The following is a 26,745-nucleotide window of genomic DNA, read 5'->3' as shown; positions in this document are numbered from 1 at the left end:
CAGCTCAACCCCTCAGCCATTGGTTGGAAGCGAGTGGCTCAGCCATTGGCTGAAACCCGCCTCCTGGAGCCGAGACAGGCAGGTTGCCAAGAAGCTTCGGAGAAGAGGCTGGCTTTTTGCTGTCACTCTCGCAACAGTCCAGAGTCCATTATACCCCTGGTGTGCAAAGAATGGGACCCTCGTGCACCGGGGCTGTATGTCCGGAGCTCGGGCAGTGTGGAAGGTGACGAGGAATCCAAAAGTTGCGCTGAGAGGTGGGAGATTTTGAGTCGCCCCTACCGCCCCTCCCTGGAGGAGGCCTCGGGATCCAGTCCAGTTTCTTCCGGCTGTCATCTCCACTTTAATTAACCCCAGGGTACATACCTCTATCTACCCTGTTGCAACTACAACCACCCTGTTTATCTTTTAGAGAAAGCAAGGTCAGTCGCTCAATTCTTATATTCCAGGAATGAGAACAGAAATGCCAATAATAGTGGTTCCAAGAATTTGAGATTCCTTGGGCTAGTCGAATTTCTCCCCAAACAAAAATGAACCAACAACACTGAATAGCCATCTTTTATTTTGCATAGAAAAAAAAATAATAATAATCGCCCCTTGGTGGTACGCGCCCGTAGTCCCAGTACTCGGCAGGCTGAGGCGGGAGGATCGCTTAAGCCCAGGAGTTCGAGGTTGCACTGAGCCAAGATCGCGGCACTGCACTCCTGCCTGGACAACAGAGCAAGACCCCATCTCTAAAACAAACTGCCTCTTAACAAGAGCAATGGCAGCTTAACACCCCGAAGTATGAAGGTTGTAGTCTCTTATCTCAAAGTAAGGGGCACAAATATAATACATTTTCTATTACCCTTTTGTCATTTGATGCGGGACAAAATTTATCAAACCTAGTCCCCTAACCCGGACAAATGTATCCTTACACTGCCCTCTACAGGCCAGGGGGTGGAGATACAATTTTAATTAGTTTAAGTGAAGGTGTTCACCTTTAATTTTGAAAGATCATTTCCTTTCCTTTCCTCTCTCCAACTAGAGCTTTTACCAGGAATCAGGGAACGGAGGTGTGGGGTATTACTAAGAGATATAAGGTAAGGGAACCGACAGTGAAAAGTTGGCTTTGGCTCTTAAGTGTTTGGAAATAGAAAGGATTTCAATCTGTATACAATCAAATCATTGGAAGAGGCTGATGCCCAACCTATCCTACTATTCTACCAGTTGTTAAAAAAAAAAAAAAAAAAAAAAAAAATATATATATATATATATATATATATAGAGAGAGAGAGAGAGAGAGAGAGAGAACAAGCTTCAACCTAGAAAAAAAAGTCTCAGCCAAAGGAAGATATAGAGAAGTCAATTAGGGATTATCTAAAAGCCTCCTTCCTAATAGTGTCGTCTACTTTTGTGTTACACACATGCTTTACATAATTGACCTTAATCTTCAGCTTTTATTTTACAGATGAAGAAACGAGGCAGAAAGCACTAACTTGATCAAGGCCACAGTTGGTAAGTTGACAGAGACAGGCCTAGAATGCCAGCTTTGTCTGGCACCAGTCCTCTTTCCTATCCTCCTTCAGATTCTTTGGAATTTAAAGCCTCCGGCAACCACACATAATTCTATTTCATCCCCCTTCCCTCAACCTTTAGACTGTGATGGACTGAAGGGTCTGAAGTACACTAGGAGTCAAGAGCAGATCCAAGGGAAATTTTCCCGTTGAGGCAGAAGCTACAAGATGAACCAAAAAAACTAATTCAGTGATGTTTTTCAACCTTTAGGCCATGGACCCCTTTGAGAAACATATAGAAATGGATCCTAGAAATATGCACATACGGCCAGGGTCAGTGGCTCACGCCCATAATCCCAGCACTTTGGGAGGCCAAGGTGGATGGATCACGAGGTCAGGAGTTCGAGACCAGCCTGACCAACGTGGTGAAACCCCGTCTCTACTAAAAATACAAAAATTAGCTGGGTGTGTTGGTGCGTGCCTGTAATCCCAGCTACTCAGGGATCAGGAAGCTGAGGCAGGAGAATCACTTGAACTCGGGAGGTGGAGATTGCTGGGAACCAAGATCACACCACTGCACTCCAGCCTAGCGACAGAGACTCCGTCTCAAACAAAACAAAACAAAACAAAAAAAGCACATACATTTTTGTATACTACTTCAAATAGCACCCCCCCTCCAATCTCATCAGTGGGCCCAAAGATCCATAGACCACACCCTACACATATACATTCCATTATGAGGACCTAAAAAGATATAATAGGGTTTGATTTGATGAACAATCTAGTGGCCTTAGAATAGGAGTGATTAAATAGCAATAGAAGGGCTATTTTCTAAACTAGATGTTTAAGAAAAGATTAAAGGGAATAAGGATGTATCAAGATGCAGGGCAAGGTGTGTTTCTGATTCAGTAAAACATTACCGGGTATCCTTTCTTCCAAATTCCTAGTATCTGACAAACAGAAAAAAAAAAAAAAAAAAAAAAAAAAGCAAGCAACACTCCAATGCCCTTTTCTTTTTTTCCTTTTTTTACTTACATTAAATACATCGGTAAATCAGCAGTCGCATTCTGTTACCACGATTGTTATGTTGGGAGAGGAAGAAAGGCAAATGCTTTCTTAGAAGCGAAACAAAAACAAAAAACCAAAACACCCCCCCTTAAAAAAACTGACCAGAAGAAAAAAATGAGCTGGGAAATAATACAAAAAAATAAACTAAGATCCCCAAGCCCAACAGAGCTCAAAGGAAGGCAGAAGAGGTGGTAGGAAGTAGAGGGAAGGCAGCCGATAGGCCCAGAAGCTAAGGCCAAATCCTTTTCCTATGGGGGTGGGGGAGGGAGAAGCCTGGGGAAGTGGTTTCCCAGCCCCAAGACAATGAAACATCTTCACTCTGCTCCATGGGGTAAAGCTGCACAGAGAAAGAACTTCATTTCTAGGAGACTTTAGAAAGCCATCCTAGTTCTTCCACTTGTAAAACAGATGCACTGGGTGCTTTGGGGGGGTCAGTGGCTTCTGGGAAAGGAAGGGGGAAATGTGTGTGTTTCAGGGCCATGGGAACTAAGGCTGCCCCTGGAAAAGGAAGGGAATTGAGGCCTAAGTGGAAGAAACTAAGCTGGGTCCTTCAGAATCTCAGCTTCACAGATTTCTCAGCTGTTTTGGGATAGAAGGTAGTCTGCAAGCCAGAACAGCAAAAAGGTTCCAATCCTAGGTCACTGTGACCTTTCCTTTCTCTTTCTTTCTTTCCCAAAACTCTAGGCTGGAACAAGGAACTTAAAGTTCTCTTTTGCCTTGATGGCTTCTCAGAGACATCTTAAAACACCTGATAAGGGATATGAAGAGAGACTAGAGATTCAGAAAGGACCAAGGTCCTCTGATAATATGAGCCAGTTGTAAGGTACCTTCAGTGCTGGTCATTCCCTGTCCACAGGAACAGGTGGTATGATATGAGGGCACCACAGGAGGCCTCTGTGGTACTAGCCCCTAGTGGTACATGGATTAAACCACTGGTTGCATGGTGGGGAGGGATGGGGAGATTAAAGATGGAGGGACTAAATTCAAGGTATTAACAAAAGGGAAAAGAAACAGGGCCTGATGGGAGGCAGAGGATAGAACAGACTGTACAGTGGGAATAAAGATCATACCTATTTACAAGGAAGTAGAAAAGACATGGTAATGGATATCAAATTGAGTGTGAAACCTGGGAAAGGAGAGAAAACTTCTCCCTTTTGCCTGACCTCATTTTTATTTCCCTACCTTGGCCTGTGCTATCCTGAGACTCTCCCCAGTTGCTCAGTTAATTCTCCAGGAAAGGCAAACCTATACTCAATAGCTAGGTTGGCAAGAATATAGGTTAAGAATTAGAGTTGGAGGAAGCTAACAGTGGAGATAGGACATGAGTAGCTGCCACTGGTACTTTTATCTATAACCTCTCCTCAAACCTCGTATTAACCTCAGATTTCATTGAATTAAGAAGGTGGGAGGGGAAGTAAATCAATCAAAACTTCCATAAAATAAGTACCCCAACTGAACTACCATCAATTAAAGTGCAAACTGCAGGGGCATATGGTGGCTGGGGCTGAGGCCATCTAAAGGCCAGAGGGAAAAAAATGCATATGTATAAATCAGAGGATGGGTACCAGAAACTGTCCCTCCTCCAATCAGATCACAGCAGAGCCAAAGATGCAGGCAACCAGTGAAGATTCTTTGGAGGACTCTGGGGTCCAATCCCCATGATAGGGGAAACACTACCTAAGAGGCTGCGTGAGGGGAAACTTGGCCTTTGAAGAGTTACAGAGCCACAGATGACACTGAACCTCCACCTCCGCTCAGTTTGCTTACAAGGCACCTCCTGCCTGGTGCCTGAGAGCTTGCCTCCTCATTCTCACCTCTGCCTAGGAACACCCTCCACAAGGCCAACTCATGGATACCACAATGTTTTCAAATATGAAAAACTCCAACCAAATAAAAACAAAAAGGAAATGTTTCCTTACTCCCTCCTGCTCTGAGCTTTATTCTCCCCCAGGGCCCTTAATGTAAATGAACTGGAAACCTCCTTCCTCAGCTCCTGGGTTCACCACTTTCTGCATCCTGGGGAGAGGAGAAAAGAGGATCAAGAACAGGGATTGACCAAAAGCAGAAGGGGAAGGGATAGGAGTCAGAAGTGTTTTCTGAAAAAATGGGGAGGAACACTAAGGAGGAGGAGAAAAGATAAGTAAGTCGCTGTCTTGTACCTATAATACAAAGTGAAGAAAGTTTGTTTTGGAAGGTAAGTCCTGGGGGGAGTTGACCCCCAAGCCCCAGAGTAGGGGGTAGGAGGCCAGTGGCAACAGCTGCCTGGTGTTGGTTGCTGAAGCGTTAAAAAGTGCCATGACGGAGCTGTCAGGAGGCAGCCCTTGGGAGCCAGGGCTCAGTGTGCTGTTACCGTAGGGGCTGTGTGCTGAGGGGTAGGGATGGAGGTTATTTCTTAGCTCTCGTGCTAGCTCCATACTTGTTTGCTGCTAGCCACCCCCTCAGTTGCTACAACACTGGCTCTTGTTCTGCTGGGACTGTTCATGGAGATCCACACCCCGGCTTCGGCATGCTGTACCTCCCAGATTCTGGGGTTCACTCTTTGGCAACTTCTTAGCTACAGATAAAAAGAGAAGAGAACAAAGTATGATAGACTTTACTTCCCTACCCCTCTGCCCCCACCCCCCAAAAATGGCTACTGAGTTGGGGAAAGGGAGAATTTGGGAGATTAAAAGAATGTTCTGAAGATGGGAGGGTTCACTGTTGGCAAACTTTTTTTTTTTTTTTTTTTTTTTTTTTTTTGAGACGAAGTCTTGCTCTATTGCCAGGCTGGAGTGCAGTGGCACAATCTCAGCTCACTGCAACCTCCACCTCCCAGGTTCAAGTGATTCTCCTGGCTCAGCCTCCCAAGTAGCTGGGACTACAGGTGTGCGCCACCACACCCAGCTAATTTTTGTATTTTTAGTAGAGACAGTGTTTCAACACGTTGGCCAGGATGGTCTCTATCTCTTGACCTCGTGATCCGCCTGCCTCAGCCTCCCAAAATGCTGGGATTACAGGCATGAGTCATGGTGCCCGGCCCTGAGCCACCATGCCCAGCCAGCAAACTTACACATTGAAGACAAGGGAGCTAAAGCTGCAGCCAAGGATGGAGGTCACAACAGAAAGTTAAGATATTTCCATACCTAAAGTTTTTGCAAAAGGAGATACTTGCACCTATCCTTGATTTGGGTTAGCTATAATTTTGCCTATAAATGAGGGGAAAAAGGAAGATCTCAGGATGTTCTGACCTTACCTATTGCCAGGAAGAGATCATTCACGTTCATAGCCGTCTTGGCTGAAGTCTCCATGAACAATAAGCTGTTGTCATCTGCATATGCCTGGGCCTCCTGCAAGGAGTGGGGGGTATTGGTGCTCAGAATATAGGGTGGGAATGAGTATTGCCTTTCCACTCCCTAGCACAACAGCTAGGCAAAATCCTAGGTTCCCTCCCCTTAATTAATACCCCTTCGAGCCAGCTAGCCCAGATGCATAATTTAATGACAACTCCCTCAAGATGACCCCATGTCCACTCAATCCAACACACAAATGTCAGAAAGCTTAATTATAGGGGAAAGGGTAAGTTAGTTGGGGGCTTTTGGATTCTGACACTTGAATAGCCCCTTACCTCAAATTTAATTGCTCCCTCCTTCCCGTTTTCACACTGGTACCCCCACAGCTGGTACTTCCCTAACCCTCTGCTCTGGAATTTTCTCCTGACTCCTCTAAAAATCTCCTGGCTGTGATTAGGGTCACAGTGTTGCTGTATTTAACTTGGTGTAGAACTGGGGAATGAGACAATGAATGTCCTCAGTTGATGTTTGAATTCAGAGAGGGCTGGTTTGGAGAAAAAAAGGTCCCAGAAACAGAGGAAGTGTTAAGAGAGGAACTCCATGGGCCATCTTACTTCATACTCCACCATACGCTTGTTAGCCAGGTCAGCTTTGTTCCCTGCCAGGGCAATAACGATGCTAGGACTGGCCTGTCGCTGTAGTTCCTTCACCCATGTCTTTGCTCGGGCAAAGGTTTCCTAGGAAAACATGAAGAGAATGAGTAGGCTGGAATGACTGCTAATCCATATCCATCACCTTTTAAAGTGAGTCTCAAAATTCACCTTTTCTAGGTGGTCTTCCCTCACTGAAACCACAGGTCTCTGATAATTCATTATCTATCTTCTTAGCACTTGCAAGCATAATTTGTACTCTTATTTGCTATTTCAAGAACCCGTTTTCTGCCCCCTACCCCCTGCCCCCTGCCCCAATCTAACTCCTCTAAACATAAGCAAGGACCCTCTTTTTTTTTTTTTTTTTTTTTTTTTGCTCCGTCGACGGAGTTTTGCTCCGTCGCCCAGGCTGGAGTGCAGTGGCTCGATCTCAGCTCACTGCAACCTCCACCTCCTGGATTCAAGAGATTCTCCTGCCTCAGCCTCCTGAGTACAGGCATGCACCACCACGCCCAACTAATTTTTGTAATTTTAGTAGAGACAGGGTTTCACCATGTTGGCCAGGATGGTCTCAATATCTTGACCTCATGATCCACCTGCCTTGGCCTCCTAAAGTGCCAGGATTACAGGCAGGAGCCACCATGCCCGGCCAGCAAGGACAGTCTTCTTTGCTCACTTACCTGATTAGTAATGTCGTAAACCACGATTGCAGCTTGGGCACCCCTGTAGTACATAGGGGCTAAGCTGTGATATCGCTCCTGCCCAGCTGTGTCCCAGATCTCAAACTTGACTGTTGTGTCATCTAGACAAACGGACTGGGTAAGGAAGGCCGCTATGGATGAGAGAATGGAGGGGAAGATGCTGTAAGTGGGAGGATGAATGTGAACATCCCACTCCCCTTTAAAATATAATTGCCCTCACACTAAGACCAGTCACCACCCAGTATACTCAGCTACAGGAAAAGATTTCGAGTTCTCCTTACATTTAAGTCTTGGAACCAGGATTAAGACTGCCCTTGACTAAGTCCTTCCTGCCAGAAATGTCACTGGCTAAGGAATGGGGGTACATCATAAACTAAGAGGGATAGAATAACTGGCACTTATAAGCGTCATCTTTCTTCTAACCAAAATAGGAGAATAACAAATGACAGACACAATAGCTTCAGATAAAAGTCACGTCAAGAATTAATTAGAATATTGGGCCAGTCACAGTGGCTCACGGCTGTAATCCCAGCACTTTGGGAGGCCGAGGCGGGTAGATCACCTGAGGTCAGGAGTTTGAGACCAGTCTGACCAACATGGCGAAACCACATCTCTACTAAAAATACAAAAATTAGCCAGCCGTGGTGGTGGGCACCTGGAATCCCAGCTACTCAGGAGGCTGAGGCCAGAGAATTGCTTGAACTTGGGAGGTGGAGGTTGCAGTGAGCCAACATGGCGCTACTGCACTCCAGCCTGGTCAACAAGAGCGGAACTCTGTCTCAAAAAACAAACAAAAGAATTAATTACAGGATTGGCTGGGCGCAGTGGCTCACGTCTGTAACCCCAGCACTTTGGGAGGCCAAGGCAGGCGGATGGCTTGAGGTCAGGAGTTCGAGACCAGCCTGGTCAAGATGGTGAAACCCCGCCTCTACTAAAAACACAAAAGTTAACCAGTCATGGTAGTGGACACCTGTAATCCCAGCTACTCGGGAGGCTGAGGCAGCAGAATTGCTTGAACTGGGGAAGCGGAAGTTGCAGTGGGCAACCACTGCACCACTGCACTCCAGCCTGGGCAACAGGGTGAGACTCAGTATCCAAAAAAAATAATAATTAATTAGAAGATTTTAAAGCTTGGTGGCAAGTCCCATCATTATTAATATTATTTGGCTGTTACTTTTTCATCTAATCTGCTGCAGGTCCAGGAATACATTTCGAAGAAGACTAAAAAAAGGGGAAAGCAGCCGGGCATGGTGGCTCATGCCTGTAATCCCAGCACTTTGGGAGGCCGAGGCGGGTGGATCACTTGAGGTCAGGTGCTCGAGACCAGCCTGGCCAACATGGCAAAACCCTGTCTCTATTAAAAGTACAAAAGTTAGCCGGGTGTGGTGGTGCGTGCCTATAATCCCCGCTGCTCAGGAGGCTGAGGCACAAGAATCACTTGAACCTGGGAGGCGGAAGTTGCAGTGAGCCAAGATTGCACCACTGCACTCCAGTCTGGGCAACAGAGGGAGACTCAATCTCAAAAACAAATAAATAAATAAATAAAAATAACAAGGGGAGGGAATAATATGGAGGTTCTCATAAAAGATCCTTTATTGAATTAGCACCCTATTTTGGGGTAGTAGCAGGGAAAAGGTAGCAAAGATGAGAAAGACAGAAACCCTTTGTATTTTGCATTAGTTCCAGCCTCTATTTTACCAGATTTTTTTTTTGAAACACAGTCTCGCTCCTTCGCCTAGGGTAAAATGCACGGGCGCAATTTTGGCTCACTGCAACCTCCGCCTCGGGTTCAAGCGAGTCTCCTGCCTCAGCCTCCCAAGTAGCTGGAATTACAGGCATGTGCAACCATGCCCAGCTAATTTTTGTTGTTGTTGTTGTTGTTGTTGTTTTGAGACGGATTTTCGCTCTAGTCACCCAGGCTGGAGTGCAATGGCGCAATCTTGGCTCATTGCAACCCCCACCTCCTGGGTTCAAGCAATTCTCCTACCTCAGCCTCCTGAGTAGCTGGAATTACAGGCACGTGCCACCACGCTCAGCTAATTTTTGTATTTTTAGTAGATACAGGGTTTCACCATGTTGGCCAGGCTGGTCTAGAACTCCTGGCCTCAAGTGATCCGCCTGCCTCGGCCTCCTAAATGCTGGGATTATAGGTGTGAGCCACCATGCCCAGCCTATTTTACCGCAATTTTTTTTTTTTTTTTTGAGATAGAGTTTCACTTTTGTTGCCCAGGGTGGAGTACAGTGGCGCAATCTTGGCTCACTGCAACCTCCATTTCGCGGGTTCAAGTGATTCTCCTGCCTCAGCCTCCCAAGTAGCTGGGATTACAGGCAACCGCAAACATGCCCGGCTAATTTTTTGTACTTTTAGTAGAGACAGGATTTCGCCATGTTGGGCAGGCTGGTCTCAAACTCCTGACCTCAGGTGATCCACCCACCTTGGCCTCCCAAAGTGGTGGGCCACTGGGCCCGGCTTCTGTTTTTATAAAGGGTTTCCATTTCTGGGGAAAAGAATGCAACTAAGAGGGCCAGCTCCATAATCAGGTCTTAGATCTCGTTTCAAAAGCCTTACCAGCCAGGCGCGGTGGCTCACGCCTGTAATCCCAGCACTTTGGGAGGCCGAGGCAGGCAGATCACCTGAGGTCAGGAGTTTGAGACCACCCTGGCCAACACAGTGAAACCCTCTCTCCACTAAAAATACAAAAATTAGCCAGGCGCCATGGTGTGCACCTGTAATCCCAGTTACTTGGGAGGCTGAGGCATGAGAATCGCTTGAACCTGGGAGACAGAGGTTACAGTGAGCCAAGATTGTGCCACTGCACTGCAGCCTGGGCAACAGACTCCATCAAAAAAAAAAAGACAAAACCCTTACCAAACATTCAATCTCCTCTTACCCCGAGACACTCACCTCCAATGGTGCTCTCCTGGTACTCATGGAACTGCCCTTTGACAAAACGTAACACCAGGCTTGACTTTCCCACTGCAGATTCTCCCAGCAGCACCAATTTGAACTGGCAAATTTTGCTGGCCTGGGGTTGCCCATTGGGCCTAGCTGTGCTTCTGCTAGTCATGGCCAGATTATCAGAGTGGGAAAGGGTGGAGGGAGGGGAATGCTGTAAAGGGGGGGGGAAGGGGAGGGGATTTCCAGGCTTCAACACTCCTGCAAGAAAAAAAAAGTGAATTAGACATACATCCATTGAAGCTGCAATCGCTTTTCAGAGGAGGATAGAATCTCTTCATCTCCTTGCTCCTATGAGGACTTAGCTCTTGCAGTCATCTGCTATTGACAGGTTATACCTCTGAGAAGGTCCCAGGCAGCTGACCCTCAGTGGTAAGAGTTGGCAACAGCAAAATAAGAACTGCTTCTGGAGTCTGCCCTACCACATAATCTCTAACTGCCAAGGGAACTGAAATAGAGAGACTGAAAACTGAGAGTTTTTAATTCCCCAGTAATTCCCCACCATATCTTCAAGGTTTTTTGTTTGAGTCACACAAAGTGATCAGCCTTTAGTTGGCCTGAAGAATATCCAGATCCACCCACAGGTACCCTAGATCCCCAGTATCTCCTTGGCATCCTGGTGCTGTGCTCTTCTTTTCCTTTTTTTTTTTTTTTTTTTTGAGACGTCACTCTTGTTGCCCAGGCTGGTGCGCAGTGGCATGATCTTGGCTTACCACAACCTCTGCCTCACAGGTTCAAGCAATTCTCCCACCTCAGCCTCCCGAGTAGCTGGGATTACAGGCACGCACCACCACGCCTGGCTAATTTTGTATTTTTAGTAAAGATGGGGTTTCTCCATGTTGGTCAGGCTAGTCTTGAACTCCCGACCTCGGGTGATCCGCCCGCCTTGGCCTCCCAAAGTGCTGGGATTACAGGCGTGAGCCACCATGCCTGGCCTTCTTTTCCTTTTTCTTTAGCTCTCTGTCAAAATGAGAGATTCACTCTAGGGGTGTGGGATAAGAGTCACCCCTCCTAAGGGCAGAAGGGTAGATGCTGATACATCTTTTATATATGACTGGTCTCCCTGATAAGACATTTCTAAAGATCTAACCAGGGTCCCATTGCCAGAAAATCTATCCTTTCTCATTTTTGGTTGAAGGAGAGAAATACAACCAACAGATCACATTCATTATCAACTCCTTGTTTCATTAACAACTTTTTTCACTTTGTTTCTCCCATCTTTCCAAATCTGAAAGCCTATCAAGAGTCAGTAAGCTTGACCTACTCTCAACCTGCAGCTGTCTTGCTGGTGCCTAGGGATTAGATTACCCTCCACACCAAAGGGGCCAAACAGCTGTAGCCCTCCAAATTAGAGGCAGAGAAAGGTATACCTTCTAAAGACATGCAGGAGTCTCCAGAGGATGGTATAAGGGATAAGTCTGCAAGCGATCAATATTTGATGAAAGAATACACTGAATCAACTCCTCTATCTTCTAAGAGGGCTAAGAAAGCTGCTGGTGGGGCAGGGAACAGAGAGAAGAGTTGGGACTTTGAGATTCTAATTGTCTAAATCTGAATACATTTCATCATCCTGACTCTGAGCAGAAAGGAGCTATGAAATTCAAAGGGGAGTTAGCATGGGCAGAGCATGCAAAAACCTCTCTCCCAAACCTAAGCACTGCTTGAGAGTTGTACTTTGCTTGTTCAAATTGATCTTTCGCTTTTCCAAAGCAGATCCTAGTGACTTCACAGACATTATACTCTGTGGCATATGTGGGGAAACATTATTTTGTCACCACGATTAGTGGGTCTGGAGTTAAACTGGGGTTTAAAAATTTCAGTAATCCCACTTACTAGATAGTAAAGACAGAAAATCATACAGGAGGCAATGCAGAGGAATACAGGCTCTGGAGTCCAATTCTCCGGATTGTTTTCCAGTTCTACTTATTGGCTATGAACCTTGGGCAAGTCACTAAATATATGTGTGCATTCATTTCCTCATCTGTAAAATGAGGTAACAGCCTTATAAGCACCTACTTCAAAAGGGTGTTGTAAGGATTAAATGAGATAATGCATATAAATAACTTAAGTATTTTAAGTATTTGATATATACTAAGTGCTAAATATTAAGCTACTAATCATTACTAATATGACATAAAGAGAATTTCTCTACCTCTCTAAGCCTTACCTTCTACCTTTGTAAAATGGAAAAAATACCATCCTCATAGCTACAAAGTGAAAGATGTGTTTAGCATAGTGCTAATAGCTATTAAAATATATCTCAATATTAGTTGTTATCAATATATTCCTAAAAAGCAGCCACAGGCTGGGTACAGTGGCTCATGCCTATAATCCCAGCACTGTGGGAGGCTGAGGTGGGTGGATAACTTAAGGTCAGAAGTTTGAGACCTGCCTGGCCAACATGGTGAAACCCCGTCTACACTAAAGAAACAAAAAAAATTAGCTGGGTGTGGTACTGCATACCTGTAATCCCAGCTACTCCAGAGGCTGAGGCAGGAGAATTGCTTAAACCCAGAAGGTAGAGGGTGCACTGAGCTGAGGCTGCGCCACTGCACTCCAGCCTCGGTGACAGAGCGAGACTCCGTCTCGAAAAAAAAAAAAAGGCGGGCACAGTGGCTCACACCTGTAATCCCAGCACTTTGGGAGTCCCAAGGCGGGCGCATCAGGAGGTCAGGAGTTTGAGACCAGCCTGGTAAACATGGTGAAACCCTGTCTCTAATGAAAATACAAAAATTAGCTGGATGTGGTGGCATATGCCTGTAGTCCCAGCTACTCGGGAGGCTGAGGCAGGTGAATTGCTTGAACCTGTGAGGTGGAGGTTGCAGTGAGCAGAGGCTGTGGTGACAGAATCACTGGAGCCCAGGAGGTGAAGGTTGTAGTGAGCTGATTGCACCACTGCACTCCAGCATGGGTGACAGAAGAAGACCCTGTCTCTGAAAAACAAAAAGGAGACAGAACTAAAGAGTAAAGAGGAAGTTAGCAAAGGAATGAGAGGTGAGAATTCAAGGTCCCAAAGTAGACTACATTAATACAGAGGAACATGACAATTACTTTGATTCTACTGGGTATTCTGTAGTCCCCTTGGTCAGTCAGTCCTAAAAATCCAGATATACATGTACCATTTTATGATTAAGTTTTCAATGGCCTATGACGAAAGGATCAAAATAAAGATGATACAGCAAATTTTTCATAAAGCTAAATTTATTCAATTTAAATGAGTATCTTTAATTATAACTTTTTTTTTTTTTTTTTTTTTTGAGACGGAGTCTGGCTCTGTAGCCCAGGCTGGAGTGCAGTGGCCGGATCTCAGCTCACTGCAAGCTCCGCCTCCCGGGTTCACGCCATTCTCCTGCCTCAGCCTCCCGAGTAGCTGGGACTACAGGCGCCCGCCACCTCGCCCGGCTAGTTTTTTGTATTTTTTAGTAGAGACGGGGTTTCACTGTGTTAGCCAGGATGATCTCGATCTCCTGACCTCGTGATCCGCCCATCTCGGCCTCCCAAAGTGCTGGGATTACAGGCTTGAGACACCGCGCCCGGCCAATTATAACATTTTTAAATTTATTTTCAATTTTTAGAGATAGTCTCACTCTGGTGCCCAGGCTGCAGTGCAGTGGAGTGATCATAGCTCATTATCGGCTCCAACTCCTGGGCTCCAGCAATCCTCCACCACACCTGGCTAATTTTTTCTATTTTGTGTAAAGATGGGGTCTCCCAATGTAATCAGTTTATTTTTAAATTATTTATTCATTTTTTAAAACTATGAGTTATCATTTTATTTTATTTATTTTTTTTTTTGAGACGGAGTCTCGCTCTGTCGCCCGGGCTGGAGTGCTGTGGCCAGATCTCAGCTCACTGCAAGCACCGCCTCCCGGGTTTTTACGCCATTCTCCTGCCTCAGCCTCCCGAGTAGCCGGGACTACAGGCGCCCGCCACCTCGCCCGGCTAGTTTTTCGTATTTTTTAGTAGAGACGGGGTTTCACCGGGTTAGCCAGGATGGTCTCGATCTCCTGACCTCGTGATCCGCCCGTCTCGGCCTCCCAAAGTGCTGGGATTACAGGCTTGAGCCACCGCGCCCGGCCGAGTTATCATTTTAAAAAAAGAGTTTTATAGGCCGGGCGCGGTGGCTCAAGCCTGTAATCCCAGCACTTTGGGAGGCCGAGACGGGCGGATCACGAGGTCAGGAGTTCGAGACCATCCTGGCTAACACGGTGAAACCCCGTCTCTACTAAAAAATACGAAAAACTAGACGGGCGAGGTGGCGGGCGCCTGTAGTCCCGGCTACTCGGGAGGCTGAGGCAGGAGAAAGGCGTAAAAACCCGGGAGGCGGAGCTTGCAGTGAGCTGAGATCCGGCCACTGCACTCCAGCCTGGGCGATACAGCAAGACTCCGTCTCAAAAAAAAAAAAAAAAAAAAAAAAAAGAGTTTTATAAACACTGCTTTGGAGAGGCCTGACACTGAAAGATGGGTTAGTAGGGACGGAAATAAGTTTAGTTTCTGGACAGTCTATAGTTATGGTTACTACTCAAGCACTTCTGGACGAAATTCAGATGAGGACCGAATGATGGGCTTTCCAGGGATCAGAGAATTCTCCAACCCTGCCACTAAAGTTACAGAGCTATCATGAAAGTGGGGAGAGCCAACCTAGACAGAAGCAGTCCTGCAGAGTTGCTAAAGTTTCTGGAATCAGGCAAGATCGAGTTCTGTTCTCTGCTTTGCCACAACCCACTGTGATCTTAGGCTACTCACTCCATTTGTTTTTCTGATCCTCAGCTTACCCCTTCTTCTTTTTTTTTTTTTGAGACAGTTTCGCTCTTGTTGTCCAGGCTGGAGTGCAATGGCATGATCTCGGCTCACCGCAACCTCCGCCTCCCGGGTTCAAGTGATTCTCCTGCCTCAGCTTCCCGAGTAGCTGGGATTACAGGCATGTACCACCACGCCTGGCTAATTTTGTATTTTTAGTAGAGATGGGGTTTCTCCATGTTGGTCAGGCTGGTCTCGAACTCCCAACCTCAAGTGATCCACCCGCCTCAGCCTCCCAAAGTGCTGGGAGCTTCCCCATTTATAAGGATCTTTGTGGGCGAATGGAATTGGTGAAAGTGGCAAAGAGCAGAATTTGAATTCACTTCCAAAGTTCTGTGTACATTTAAGAAACTTGCTGCTTAAGGCATCTGTGAGGATGAATTACTTCTAAAGCACCCCATATTTACGTGGTATTCATACACACTGTCTCGTAGGAAAAGAGGACAGACCAGCAGAATGGCAAACTTTAAAAAGGTAAACACAGCCCGGCTTGGTGGCTCACACCTGTAATACCAGCATTTTGGAAGGCTGAGGTGGGAGGATTGCTTGAGGCCAGGAGTTCAAGACAAGTGTCGGCAACATAGTGAGACCTTGTCTCTAAAAAAAAAAAAAAAAAAAAATTAGCCAGGCATGGTGGCACATGCCTGTCATCCTGGCTACTCAGGAGGCTGAGGTGGGAGGATCACTTGAGCCCAGGAGGTTGAGGCTGCAGTGAGCTGTGATTATGCCACTGCATTCCAACATGGGCCACAAAGTGAGACCTTGTCTCAAAAAATAAATGAATAGGCCGGGCGCAGTGGCTTATGCCTGTAATCCCAGCACTTTGAGAGGCCAAGGCGGGCAGATCACCTGAGGTCACGAGTTCGAAAGCAGCCTGGCCAACATATAGTGAAACCCCGTCTCTACTAAAAAATACAAAAATTAGCTGGCCAAGGCAGCACATGCTTGTAGTCCCAGCTACTTGGGAAGCTGAGGCAGGAGAATCGCTTGAACCCAGAAGGCGGAGGTTGCAGTGAGCTGAGATTACGCCACTGCACTCCAGCCTGAGCAACAGACCAAGACTCCATCTCTCAAAATAAATAAATAAATAAATGAAGACAGGTGACATAATAATAATAAAAAAAAGGACAGATGATAAGCTGATCAAGTTTCCTTCAGGTGACATATATATGCTGTACTCTCAAGAAACAACAGAAAAAGTTACTAGTTTTTTCAACTTACTCCCTCACCACATTTTTATGTATTTCAAAGCATGTGATCCAAGGGGTAGAATATTAAGCCTCAATGTTACTACTCTACAATATATGAAAATGTGGGAGTTAGAATGGACTGAATTCTCATAGCTAAACATATCACTTGAGCTCTGGGGGAGTGTAAAGACAGGAAACAGTTGCAGACACGCTTAAGTTGCAAAGTCCCTGTCACTAACTCCCAGAGATGGGAAGTCAAGCCGGAGCCCAGATGTGGTCAGCAAGCTTTCTTGCTACTAAGCAACCCTGGATTCTCAGAGATCAGTAACTACTAACTTAGAAAAGACTACCTCCCACCCTAATATGTAGCCTTAAGAATATGTTGTGGCTGGACATTGTGGTTCATGTCTGTAATCCCAGCATTTTGGGAGGCCAAGGCAGGAGGACCACTTGAGCCCAGGAGTTTGAGACCAGCCTGGGCAATGTAACAAGACCCCACCTCTGGAAAAAGAAAGAATATGTCCTGCCTTCTTCCCTGTTCACAGCAATTAACGGGCCACCTCTAAGCTTTGACCTTTAATCTCATCATGTTTATAAGGGTATCATTTAAAAAATATTATAATAGCTGGACTCTCAAAAGATAGGTGGTGCAGAAATGAAATAATACATATAAAATTCAACTGATTTATTTCTTATTCGGATTTTTTTCCCACAATTTTTTTTTTTTTTTTTTTTGGTAAACCAGTCAAGTGGTATGATAATTATTACCTTCAAACCTGAGGCAAAAAAAAAAAAAAAGGGAGACGGGGCAGGTTTTTCTTCCTTTCAACCTTTTTAGCTCAGAAGAGAAGAAATCAGATTTAACTGCCCTTAGAAGTGCAGCTCTGCTGGGTGCAGTGACTCATGCCTGTAATCCCAGCACTTTGGGAGGCCAAGTTGGGTGGATCACCTGAGGTCAGGAGTTCAACACCAATCTGGCCAACATGGTAAAACCCTGTCTCTATTAAAAACACAAAAATTAGCCAGGTGTGGTGGCTGATGCCTGTAATCCCAGCTACTTGGGATGCTGAAGCAGGAGAACTGCTTGAACCTGGGAGGCGGAGGCTGCAGTGGGTCGAGACTGCTCCACTGCACTCCAGACTGGGCGACGGAGCAAGACTCCATCTCAAAAACAAACCAAAAAAAGACCCATTAACTAGGGAGGATTGAGGCCTGACCATGGGTTAGCCCACTGGGGGCAGGAGATGGGGATGGAGGATGTTCTTTAATGTGGGCAGCTCTCCCAAGCAGTGCAGCAAAGTAGGCATAACAGTAAAGGTGTCTTAGCAGTGTCAGCTAGAATAACACTCCATTCCTCAAGCCCCCTTCCACTTGTTAGCTTTGAGTCCCTAAACCAAATACTTATGAAGCCTCCAGAAGTCTATTACCTATCAACGGAGACAGAGTTCTCGGTATATATAGCCACTGGAGTCCAACCCAGTACCAGTTGTCAGCCTTAAGGTCAGTCAGGCAGATCAGAGCCAGTCTAGAGGTCATTTAGTCCAGTCTCTGTATTTTACAGGTGAGGAAACTGAGACACACAAAATTAGTCAATTTGGGCTAGGCACGGTGGCTTACGCCTGTAATCCTAGCACTTTGGGAGGGCAAGGCGGGCGGATCACCTGAGGTCAGGAGTTCGAGACCAGCCTGGCCAACATGGTGAAAACCTGTCTCTACTAAAACTACAAAAATTAGCTGGGTGTGGTGGTGCGCGCCTGTAATCCCAGCTACTCAGGAGGCTGAGGCACGAGAATCGCTTGAACCTGGGAGGCAGATGTAGCAGTGAGCCGAGATCACGAGACTGCACTCCAGCCTGGACACAGAACGTAATTCTGTCTCAAAAATAAATAAATAAATAATAAAATAAAATTAGTCAACTTGTCAAGTGTTACCATACAGCCAACTGCTAAGTACTAAATGTAGGACTCCTAGTCAGGTACTCCTCCCTCTTTTATACCACTATACTTTTTTTTTTTTTTTTTTGAGATGGAGTGCAGCGGTGCGATCTCGGCTCACTGCAAGCTCCGCCTCCTGGGTTCACGCCATTCTCCTACCTCAGCCTCCCAAGTAGCTGGGACTACAGGCGCCCGCCACCACGCCTGACTAATTTTTTGTATTTTTAGTAGAGACGGGGTTTCACCGTGTTAGCCAGGATGGTCTCGATCTCCTGACCTCGTGATCCACCCGCCTTGGCCTCCCAAAGTGCTGGGAACCACTATACTTTTTAAGGAAGCAGGAAATGCTGAACTGTGAAGAGAACACCACGACAGGATCAAGAGCTTAGACTGGATAGAGTTCCTGCCTCTATTCAGTTTAGGTAACTACTTGCTTTGGGACTAAAAACAAATTAAGAAGACCCAGGTCTTCCCTGGTAACTGGGATCCAGTCCCATATCCTTCTGACGTAAGAATTAATTCATCACTACTCTTTTCTAGAAGGTCTTTGACCAGCCCTTGCCAGGACAGTTCAAATAGAAGTAATTCAATGGGAGGCAGTAAGAAAACAAGTAGTAACTTTTGCAAGATTTGGTGGGCCCTGCAATTAATGTGAGAGGTTTACTAAGTAGGGAAGATAGAGCAGAAACCAGTAAATACCTTCATCTCCCTCTCCAACTTTGTTTAAACCCAAGTCACCAAAATCTTGAAACGAGAGTTCTACCACTTGGCTCAGCTCTTCATTTTGTTGATCCAATGTTACCCAATGAGTCACTGGATTAAATGAGATTCCTTTCACATCCCCCACCTTTTCCCTTATATTTCTCCAAGAGGCAAAAAGCATACTTACCTTTTATCAACATGGTAGTACAAACTCCCTATTATTGACCTAGTAAGATTGGAATGCCCATCCCTACTTGTCTGCCTATGAAAATTCTATATATCTCATAAGACCAAGCTCAAATGTTACTTCAGTGAAATTACATAATCACCCTCTCCCCCACAGAATCAATCATTCTCTAGAGGCCCGTAGGGTCCCACAGTATTAAGACTGTATTTCGGCCGGGCGCGGTGGCTCAAGCCTGTAATCCCAGCACTTTGGGAGGCCGAGACGGGCGGATCACAAGGTCAGGAGATCGAGACCATCCTGGCTAACATGGTGAAACCCCGTCTCTACTAAAAATACAAAAAACTAGCCGGGCGAGGTGGCGGGCGCCTGTAGTCCCAGCTACTCGGGAGGCTGAGGCAGGAGAATGGCGTAAACCCGGGAAGCGGAGCTTGCAGTGAGCTGAGATCAGGCCACTGCACTCCAGCCTGGGCGACAGAGCCAGACTCCGTCTCAAAAAAAAAAAAAAAAAAAAAAGACTGTATTTCTGGCCAGGCATGGTGGTGCACGCCTGTAATCCCAGCACTGTGAGAGGCCAACGCAGGTGGATTACTGGAGGTCAGGAGTTCAAGACCAGCCTGGTCAACATGGTGAAACCCCATCTGTACTAAAAATACAAAACTTAGCTGGGCATGTTGGCACAGGCTTGTAATCCCAGTTACCCAGGAGGCTGAGACATGAGAATTGCTTGAACCCGGGAGGCGGAGGTTGCAGTGAGCACAGATTGAGCCACTGCACACCAGCTTGAGCAACAAAGCAAGACTCTGTCTCAAAAAAAAAAAAAAAATAAAGACTGCTGTATTTCTATAATAGTATGTGTCACATTATCACAGTATATGAATTGTATCTGTCTGCTCTGCTACACTATGAACTTCTTTTTTTTTTTTTTTTTTGAGACAGTCTTGCTCTGTCGCCCAGGCTGGAGTGCAGTGGCGCGATCTAGGCTCACTGCAAGCTCCGCCTCCCGAGTTCACGCCATTCTCCTGCCTCAGCCTCCCGAGTAGCTGGGACTACAGGCGTCTGCCATCTCGCCCGGCTAGTTTTTTGTATTTTCAGTAGAGACGGGGTTTCACCGTGTTAGCCAGGATGGTCTCGATTTCCTGACCTCGTGATCCGCCCGCCTCGGCCTCCCAAAGTGCTGGGATTACAGGCGTGAGCCACCGCGCCTGGCCAATGAACTTCTTTAAAAGAGGGAGTTTCTTCAGAGCACAGCATGCTGCCTGATCCCTAGTAGGTACTCATTAAATGCTCCCTAAATTAAGGCTAAGTAATTCTACTTCTCTCCCCCAATCAACTCCTCCTTTTCTGTACCATCTGGACAGATCTTATTCAATTCCATTTGGGATTTTTTTTTTTTTTTTCCTGAGACGGAGTCTCACTCTTGTCGCCCAGGCTGGAGTGCAGTGGTGCAATCTTGGCTCACTACAAGCTCTGCCTCCCAGGTTCACGCCATTCTCCTGCCTCAGCCTCCTGAGTAGCTGGGACTACAGGCGCCCGTCACCATGCCCAGCTAATTTTTTATATTTTGTTTAGTTGAGACAGGGTTTCACTGTGTTAGCCAGGATGGTCTTGATCTCCTGACCTCGTGATCCACCCGCCTCAGCCTCTCAAAGTGCTGGGATTACAGTCGTGTGCCACCGCACATGGCCCCATTTGGGAATGTTTTTAATAGGCCTCAGAGAATCAATTCTCTCCCTGACCCCTCTGTGATCTCCCTTGGATGGAGGGCCCCCTTGGGATCTTGCCCACAAGGTACTATTGCAACTCACATGGGCTAACTGCTTTTCCTGTCACCCGTTACTATGCCTCAGATGGCCTAATCACGCCCAATATGTGGCCCTACACTGAGGCAACTGTAGCTAAAAACAAAGTTCGCTAAATTTTCAGTTGATGCTGAATGGTCAAAAGTTTTGGGCCACTGTCTATTAATTCCTGACTTGAGAAACCCAAGTTTAAAAAAAGGAGCCATTAACACCACAGAACCAGGAGACACTCTGAAAATGTACCCACTGTCCCCGAACAAAAGCTATAACCTTGCCCAGAAATGTACACACACTTTGTTCACCTGGGTAGCTCCTTCTTCAGTTCAGTGACTGTTCAGTCAATGACTAAATCTTTCCCAAAAGACTTGTGGGAAGTGGGAGTATAACATGTAGGGTTTTATGGTATCCTTCCTCAAAGAGGGCTGCTGCATTTCCTTATTGTAAGTTCACTGTCTCACACTTTGGTTACCTTCCAATCTGAAATGCTTTAGGATTAGGGAGCAATCTATATGCTTGCTTCTTCTACCCTATGCCTGCTTCTCAGAAGTAAAATTCATATCAATGAGCAATATTTGCTTCCAGTTAAAGTAAGAGAAGTATACAAGGTATGTTATGCAGTACGGATTGTCCAAGAAAAAATTTTAAAAAGATGTAAGGTCTTTTTAAAATTTGACTTGAAGGGCAATGGGAAAGTTCTCTTCTCCAAATATATTTTTGCAAATCCAGGTCTATATATGAAATTCCTTATTGATAATTCTACTCCTAAACTCCCTCTTAAGACACAAAAAACTGTTGGAAAAATTAGATAGGATTAAAACACACACACACACACACACACACACACACACACACACGGCCAGGCGCAGTGGCTCACTCCTGTAATCCCAGCACTTTGGGAGGCTGAGGCGCATGGATCACCTGAGGTCAGGAGTTTGAGTCTAGCCTGGCATGGCAAAATCCCGTCTCTACTAATAATACAAAAATTAGCTGGTCATGGTGGCGCACACCTGTAATCCCAGCTACTCCAGAGGCCGAGGCAGGAAAATCGCTTGAACCTAGGAAGCAGATGTTGCAGTGAGCCGAGATCATGCCATTGCACTCCAGCCTGGGTGACAAGAGTGAAAATCTAAAAACACACACACACACACCCCTACACACTGTCTCTAGGATAGGTAAGAAAAGTTCCTTGGGGGAAACAACTGAGGTTTCCGATGGGCACTATACAAAGGCTGGGTACAACAGAGGGCTTTTAAAGCTAGTAAGGACAAATTCAATTAATAAGGTGGTAGTTGGCCGGGCGTGGTGGCTCATGCCTGTAATCCCAGCACTTTGAGAGCACGAGGCGGAGAGATCACGAAGTCAGGAGATCGAGACCATCCTGGCTAACACGGTGAAACCCTTGTCTCTAATAAAAATACAAAAAATCAGCCGGGCGTGGTGGCAGGCGCTTGTAGTCCCAGCTACTTGGGAGGCTGAGGCAGGAGAATGGTGTGAACCTGGGAGGCGGAGCTTGCAGTGAGCCGAGATCGTACCACTGTACTCCAGCCTGGGTGACAGAGCGAGACTCGTCTCAAAAAAAAAAAAAAAAAAGATGGTAATATGAAATGCCCCAGCTGTACTCTGACTCTTGAGATTTAGAGGAAAACCGATTTCAAATCCAGATAAGCTTGGAGCTTCTTGGATCCCCACAGAAAGACACACACTGTACTCCAGCCTGAGCGACAGAGCAAGACTCTGTCTCTAAAAATAGAAGAAAAGAAAAGAAAGACAAATACAGGGGGCTCTTAGGAGAACCATCATCATCATGGATAAGAAAGAGATAGTCAAGTAATGTGAACATGCAGAGACCATGAACATCCAGAGACCATGAATTTGAGATAAGGGTCTGAAATTCCTTTCTTTAGCAGAGATGACAACAATTGTCCCAAACAAAATGATCCTTTCTCCCCATAAAGTTTTGTTCCATCTCTTTGGGCATTTCCTAGGACACCCAGCACATAACTTGGGGTGTGTGTGTGTGTGTGTGTGTGTGTGTGTACTGAAGGTGAATAACACACAGTACAGCCCTCTGCTTGTTGGACTTGGTAGAAGACAAAATGAACTGTGAAAGGAACGCAATAAATAACAGAGTATCATCCCAGAAGGGAAAACTGTAGAAAGAATAAGACTAGAGTTTGGTGAGAACATGAAAACAGAACTGCCTTTTGTGGCACATCCCCCAAAGCAAAGCAAGATAAGTCTGATTTGCTGTCTCTGATCCTTGACCTTCCTAAATGAAATATGAGTAAGGTATGTACGGGAGGATTTATACTTCTTAAACTGCTGAACAGCTTCCATATTTTAAAATATGAACATATTATTTTTGTAATTAAGAAATGTAGTGATGGCCGGGTGCAGTGGCTCATGCCTGTAATCCCAGCACTCTGGGAGACCGAGGCGGGCAGATCATGAGGTCAAGAGATTGAGATCGTCCTGGCCAACATGGTAAAACCCCGTCTCTACTAAAAATACAAAAATGAGCTGGGCGTGGTGGTGCACGCCTGTAGTCCCAGCTACTTGGGAGGCTGAGGCAGGAGAATCTCTTGAACCTGGGAGGTGGAGGTTGCAGTGAGCCGAGATTGCACCACTGCACTCAAGCCTGGCGAGAGAGTAAGACTCCGTCTCAAAAAAAAAGAAATGTAGTGATAAAATATATTGGTAGAGAAGGGGAAAAGGAGGAAGCACAGTAAGGGAAAATCCAATAGGCTCCAATCTATGAGGGACTAAGAAGGCTAGCAGACCATTAAAAGTATGCAGGGAGGAGGGTACTCCACTCTTCTTTTTTTTTTTTTGTTTTTGGAGACAGGGTCTCATTCTGTCGCCTAGGCTGGAGTGCAGTGGCAAGATCGTGGCTCACTGTACCCTCGAACTCCTGGGCTCAAGTGATCCTCCTGTCTCAGCCTCCCAAAGTGCTGGGATTACAGACGTGGGCTACTGCACCTCTGTATCTTTTTCTCTACTCACCATCTTCCCCAGATACTTCATAGTTTACCCAACTTTTTAACAGCACAGAAATCTGGGCTTTTGAAGTAGACAAAGAACAAGGGGTGATGCCAAGCTTTTGAAATGGAATTTCTCACTCTTCCCCAAATCTCTTCCTCAGTGATATCACCTCATAGTTTCGGACCTGTTAACTCCATTACCTGCCTGGGAAATACCCAAGTCAAGTCTAAGTCCCACAAAAGTTTCACCAACTATAATCAGAAGATTTCCTGATGGCTGAGGATCTCTAAGCCCTTTTCCCATGTAGATAATGAAATAGATTCTCAGTTCTAGGAGACATGGTATTCACTATAGACCACATTATTAAGTGGGAAAGAAGTGGACAAAACATGCCCCCAATCCAACTCTTGGCTCTTTCATAGGACAGGAAACAGTAAGTTAAGAAACAGACCGCAATATAGACCAGCTATGAAGCCAAGAGAAAGTGTAGGGGCTGAGTTTGGAGCAGCCAACAGTCATGGAAAAAAAAAAAAATTACTTTGATCTTCATCCCTACCCTGGGAGTTTTAAAAAGCTTCAAATTACCACATCTAAATACTAAAGGGAACAAAAGAGTGTGTACTCCCAAGACCCAGAGCCTCCAGCCCACCCTTCAGCATTCCCAGAAGCTCCCATAACTGATTCAGGCCCTGCTTCCATTACTTCAACTACCTTAGTCTTCTAGATTAATACAGCCTTCTTCATTTTCCCCAGTTCTCCCTCACTGAACCCAAATCTCTCTCAGCTCAACACCATAGCACCCTCAGTTCTTTTTACAATAGGCACTTTCCCTGAAAAGAACGCTTCTTTCCAACTAAGAACCCTTCTCAGGCCCTTCCAATGAACCTCTCTGGAGAGACCCAGCTCAAGTCACCCCCGGGGCTCGGGCGACAGGTCTGACCCCTCCTCACCTCCCAGCAAATGGGCTTACCTCACCCGCTGCCCTGTCCCTTTCCCCAGCTCCTCCCTCTTCAGCGCTGCTTAATGAGGCCTGCCCCTCCCCTCACTCAAGCACCGAGCCTCCAGCGCCCGGCCCTCGGCCTGGCCGCCGCCACAGCCCAGCCGCCTTCCCGACTCACCAACTTCGGGGTCCCAGCCCGCCCAGTCCCCTCCTCAGCGCCCCCATTAGGCCTGCCGGAGCCCGGCCCCCTGCTCCCCTCTCCGGTGGGCCACTCTAACCCCTCGCTTAGGACCAGACCCGCCTCCGCTCTCAGGCCAGGTTGCTCTCATCTCCTGGGCGCTTCCGCCCCTGCCCTTTGGGGTCCATCAGCTCGGTACCTGGGGCTCCGTCTCCCCCGTCGGCCCCAAGCCTGTGTCGAACAGACAAACAGCTGCAGCTCAACCAAACCCTCCTGCCCCTCCTTCTCCTCCTCGCCCTGGGGCGGGGGCTCCAGCCAATAGCTCGAGTACCCGCCTACCATCGGGGGTGGGCTATATGTGCACTCATCCACCAATCCTCTGGAGAAAGGCGGGTCTCTTTGGGCGCTGTCACCAACAAGTATGAGCAAGGGACTCGACAGGCGGGGCCACAAACCAATAGCAAGGGAGAAACCTCGAAGATGGACGAGGTAAGGAGCCATTAAAGAGCAAGCTCCTTAAGACAGGGGGCGGTACAGTGCCGACAGGCGTATGTATCCACCAATAAAATCTCGACACCCCATGACCCCGCCTTTTGACTCATAAACATCTAATCAGGTGAGTGAAGGAGGCGGGTCAAAGTGAAACTTTAACCAGTACTACGAAAATACGGGACTTGACTGGCAGGCGAGGGGTTGACAGAAGCCTTAGGAAGGCCGCTATTGACCTTCGCCCCTCCCCCTGGACTTGGCCGGGGCTGGCTCTAGTGCCCCGCCTTCTATGACAAATTCGCGGGCGTAAAGGGAAATACCTCTTCTAGGGATCCGGAGCCTGGGAATTTAAGTAACCCTGACATCAGCGCTTCCTCCCTTTAGTGAGGCTTCAGGGGACAGGAGTATTTGGGGTGGCCGGCGGGCGGTCTGAGATGTTTTTTGTTGGAGTGAGACAATGGCAACTACAAGAAGTGGTAGCTTGGAGACGCTTTTTCAGAATCGTATGTAAATGTAAATAAAATAATCTTTGGAAAACTTTGCTGTTTGTGATATGAAACAGAAAGGAAAAAGGGCGGGCTTACTGGGAAATGCAGTGTCGAGAGGCAAATTCCCCGGGAGCCCTTTTCCTGCCGCTATGTATGTGCATGGGGGTGTGTGTGTGTGCATATATGGTGTGTATGTGGTGTGTTGTGTGTGTGTGGTATGTTGGCTGGGGGAAAGGAAGTTTGCTGGTGTGTGGAGAAAGTAGGAAGTATATAGACTTCAGTTTCCCCAGCCATAAATAGGAACGATAATAACCACTTTGTTCACTGTCAGCACTAGCCAAAATGGGGTGGGGTGGGTGGCCATGCACAGAGAGATTAGGAAAAGGGGTCCGAAATCAATGATCACATATACATATTCATATTCTGTTTCTCACCATTCTTTCAGTAAATAGGAAAGAGATGAACTATAAAACTAGGCACATTTTTTTAATGAACTACAAACTAAATTACAAATAACGTTAATAGCAAGAGCACTCAAGGACAAGGGTGACAGAAACAAATCATAAACAAAAAAAAATGCTTTTTTTTTTTTTAAGCACTGTCATTACAAAACCCGAAGGTGCACATGGCAACAAATCCACCCACTCTAACCAAAAAAAAAAAAAAAAAAAAAAAAAAAGCCAACCTTACTATGGGATATAACCTGAAATATAAATATAATTGTTCATCCGTCTTTTAAAGAAATATTTTTGCCCATGCCCTCACTCAATCACAGCCCTGAAAAAGTGTCAGTACTCTCAAAATGATGCCTAAACCCTAATTTCCGACTCCTATGGGGTAGGAGGTGGACTTCAGAGGAAAACGGGATCAGGGATCCCTGGCAACTGAAGAACTAAGAATACTAAAAGGAAGAGAAAAA

The 26,745-nt window shown here is 46.3% G+C and overlaps 1 protein-coding gene across 6 annotated transcripts; it reads right to left on the bottom strand.

Moving 5' to 3' along the window:
* Positions 1-542: 542 nt before the first annotated feature.
* Positions 543-25,114, bottom strand: RAB5B (RAB5B, member RAS oncogene family). Of its 6 annotated transcripts, XM_077954490.1 has the most exons (8): positions 25,049-25,114; positions 12,943-13,070; positions 10,087-10,338; positions 7,161-7,312; positions 6,445-6,567; positions 5,794-5,887; positions 4,978-5,115; positions 543-705 (listed from the first exon to the last, which is right to left on the bottom strand). In XM_077954490.1, exons 3-7 carry the CDS (start codon positions 10,247-10,249, stop codon positions 5,000-5,002), a joined length of 648 nt encoding a protein of 215 aa, XP_077810616.1. In that variant the 5' UTR covers positions 10,250-10,338; positions 12,943-13,070; positions 25,049-25,114; the 3' UTR covers positions 543-705; positions 4,978-4,999. The 6 variants fall into 6 exon arrangements, with proteins under 6 accessions (XP_077810616.1, XP_077810619.1, XP_077810615.1 ...); XM_077954493.1 differs by lacking the exon at positions 12,943-13,070; XM_077954489.1 differs by lacking the exon at positions 543-705 and having other exon boundaries at positions 2,502-5,115.
* Between the last annotated feature and the right edge of the window lie 1,631 nt (positions 25,115-26,745).

This window comes from Macaca mulatta, chromosome 11 (assembly GCF_049350105.2).
Source record: "Macaca mulatta isolate MMU2019108-1 chromosome 11, T2T-MMU8v2.0, whole genome shotgun sequence".
NCBI classification, from domain to species: domain Eukaryota; kingdom Metazoa; phylum Chordata; class Mammalia; order Primates; family Cercopithecidae; genus Macaca; species Macaca mulatta.
The sequence above is the reverse complement of the archived record's forward strand: the minus strand, read 5'-3'. Positions and strand labels throughout refer to the sequence as shown.